This window comes from Austrofundulus limnaeus, unplaced genomic scaffold (genome assembly GCF_001266775.1).
Source record: "Austrofundulus limnaeus strain Quisiro unplaced genomic scaffold, Austrofundulus_limnaeus-1.0 Scaffold2310, whole genome shotgun sequence".
NCBI classification, from domain to species: Eukaryota; Metazoa; Chordata; class Actinopteri; order Cyprinodontiformes; family Rivulidae; genus Austrofundulus; species Austrofundulus limnaeus.
The window spans coordinates 12,187-15,673 of NW_013954712.1; the positions used below are offsets into that span (position 1 = coordinate 12,187).

General features: G+C 41.0%; 1 protein-coding gene across 1 annotated transcript in view; it reads left to right on the top strand.

Moving 5' to 3' along the window:
• LOC106510774 (semaphorin-5B) overlaps positions 1–3,487 on the top strand; it is a gene marked incomplete at both ends in the record, with an annotated part of 17,176 nt that overhangs the window by 8,509 nt on the left and 5,180 nt on the right. The window contains 1 exon segment of the mRNA XM_013999493.1: positions 781–1,066. Within this exon segment, the coding sequence (XP_013854947.1) occupies positions 781–1,066 (286 nt within the window).

Consider the following 3,487-nt stretch of genomic DNA (forward strand, 5'->3'; position numbering starts at 1 on the left):
CTTTAGGAGTGGGCTGCGTCACTTCCTGCAGGAACTTCATAATATTTCTTCTAAAATAATCAATGATGGATTTAAAAAAAAAGAAAAAATAAATAAACTAAAATAAGATTAAAAAAATAGTCAATGAAAAAATAGTTTTAAGTGTAAATCCACTTTGGCCTAGGATGTTCAGACTGTGATCAGTCAGGTTCAAATAAGTCTTTGTCATGTTTAAAGAACTTTCTACAACAGCTAAATACAAGAAACCCTACTAACTTCTTTTGAGTTGTTGCTTGTTTGCAAAGTTCGTAAAGATTTTAGACTATACGAAAATGTCTGATTTAAAGCCCCCTTCATTGCTGTCTAGCAATAAACTGGATATGAGCTGTGTAGTTGCAGTAAATGACAGTAACTTTGCTGTTATTCAGTCTTCTTACCTGCAGCAGGAMGAGGTCATTAATCATGTTCGGTGTCAGTCGGAGCAATAAAAGCAGGACGAGCATCTAGTTAAACAGACACGCATTCCATGGATTTACCATCAAAACATCACACAGATTTATTAGTAACCATTTTTATTCCTGGCTCTTCCTCCTCCRCTGCAGCCTCTCCCCTCATTTACACGTTTGACATTGAGGTCCTTTTCCAGGCCAGCTCCAACACCAGTGCAAAAACACACTTTAAACTTTTTATTGCGATCGATAACCAGAACAGAGGTCGAGACAACAGCATCTAAAAGATAAATGTTGCAAATGTTTTCCAGAGTGATGATTGCTCCCTCTGTCYCCTCCTTCCTCCCCACAGAGCCCCACTTCATCTCAGCCTACGACGTCGGTCTCTTCACCTTCTTCTTCCTGCGAGAGAACGCCGTGGAGCACGACTGTGGCAAGACGGTGTACTCGCGCGTGGCCCGGGTCTGTAAGAACGACATCGGCGGGCGCTTTCTGCTGGAGGACACCTGGACAACGTTCATGAAGGCGAGGCTGAACTGCTCCCGTTCCGGAGAGATCCCCTTCCACTACAACGAGCTGCAGAGCACCTTCTACCTGCCTGAGCAGGACCTCATCTACGGCATCTTCACAACCAATGTGTAAGTGGACGCCAAGCATGACGTCGTGGCTGTTAGCTTTCAGCAGCTTCTGTAGATTCTGCTGTGATTTACCTGCTAAATGCGGGAAAAGGTTGGAATTAAACCTTCAGACCAGGCCAGGCCAACCAGTCGATCGCGATCGACCGATCGATCTTTAGCTGGTTAGCAGTAGCTCACGGAACAKTTGAACACGGAGCRTYTAGAACGCAACAAGCCGGAARGCCCGCGTGCCYTTTTAAGTTTCGTTTTGTTATTTTCCATTTCTCAGCCACCTACCTCCGTGTTCAATGCATGAATATGGCCGTCTAGGCCCGCCTCTTTTGATTGACANTTTCGTTTTGTTATTTTCCATTTCTCAGCCACCTACCTCCGTGTTCAATGCATGAATATGGCCGTCTAGGCCCGCCTCTTTTGATTGACATATCATTTGACCAACTGGGTTCATCTATCGGCGCTCCAGAGCCAATAATCTGTGAGAAGTGACCAACTTCCTGTTTCCGTCTAGATCGACTATAGAATTGGCCAATCAGCTCCGAGCTTTGTTCTGATGCCACAGCTGTGTGGCCAATCACCGTACCTTTCATTTGGTAGTTTGACTGGGGTGGGAACTTTGTTTAACCAATCACAGGCCAAAGACGGAGATGGTTGTCATTTGTAGGCGGATAGCTCCATCTAGTGGACAAACAAAGCTACGCTCACAGGAAAACGTTGTTTTCCATCATTTTTTGTCCAGTTAGCTGACTAAACCTGCTGATAAAATTAAAATATATTTGTTATTAAGTGTTTCGAGTGTTTCAAGACATGGAAGAGTGATTTTTGTGGCCAGGAGAAGTAAAAAATGTTCGGATAAAAACCCTTACGGTCGGCCATTTTGAATCGCTAATTTCGTCATATTTGAGGACAAATATGCATCAAATGTGAGTGAAAACAAATATTTTTTTGCTGCTGTGGATTTATAAGCTGTGTGGAATGTTAATGACTTGAAAAAAATAAGGATTGTTCATTGCTGTGAGTAAATATGGATGGCAGAATGTGTTTTGCGTTGGTTTTATCTTTAATTTGAGCCCAGAGTGAAGTCCCTGTGTTGAAGCATTTAGAAATTACAGCGTTTTAGACAAAGTGTAAATTAAATAAAACTAGCAACACATTACGTTCTGTTTTATTTACTTTAAAGAAGTTGAGGAGTAGGGAGACGAAAAATTATGTTTTTTGATACTGAGACTGGGCGAGTAGATCTCGGCAAACTGCCGACTTCAAAAGTAGCTCTTGGTTCAAAAAAGGTTGAGTACCCCTGGTTTAGCTGTTACCCCGGACATCTTTGGATCKTGAAAAAGTGCAGTTATGGATCTATGATGCAGTGATTTTCATTCTTTGTCCCGTGACACCKGTCCAGCATAAGGAAATGTCAGTTTGTTGTGGAACTGGGCCTAAAATATTTATTTTCTCTAGTTAGTAAATAAGTAGATAGCAACTGTTGTACGTCTGACTTTGCACCGTAGGGACAAGATTAATAATGACTCTGTCCTGCCAGTGGGGGGCAGTAGGTTGCAGAACAATAACCTTTTGTTCACCAAGGACAGTGGTGGGCAGCGCTAACTCAAAAATTAGCTCTGCAATTTCTAAAGCGTTTATAAAAATATTTAGGTCCGCAACTTCAAAACCGCTTATGCCGTGGAAAAACTAGCGGAATCTAATTTTAAAGCACAAATTCAATTTGACACTTAATAACTGACAATTCATGTACAACATGTGCACAACACTGCCAACTAGTGGTGTATGAACCCTTTTACAACTTATTCCTACAACTGCCGATTGCTGGGGATGTGATTTCATGAAACAGGCCTTTGGCTTCTGGTGTAAAAAWTAAAAAGTTGTTGAGGATTGCTAGTTCGGCTGCTTCTTTGTCTTTTTCTTTTGTTTGTTGTAGATTTTTCATTAAAGAAGGAAGCATCAATAAAGTAATTTTAAAACTGTTTATTGGAAAACTGAAGCGATGCATTCTGGGTACATGACGGACTGACGGGAAACGAAAGCACAGGGAACAGGAAACTAGTATCTTCCTTTCAAAATAAGAGCTTGGATTTTAAGGTTTTTCATGTTTCCATTGGATTTTAAAGTTTTCCAGTTCACCTGAAACTCATCAGACTGAAGAAGTCTCTTGGAGGAGAGACGAAACGTTTCATTAAAGAAGAACCATCCAGAGGACCTACTTATTTTTCTTTTTGTTTTTTGTTTTTCCTACCTGGATCAGGACGTTTTCATGTAGTTGCTCCAGCTGACCACTAGATGTCAGTCTTCACCAGCAAATCATTTCAGAGTCTCTAATACCATTGGCCGATTGCTTTTGAGCTCCAGCTTTTAAAATTTTTTTAAGGAGCTCCGATTGTAAAGTAAAATAAATCAATACATACAAAATTTTAG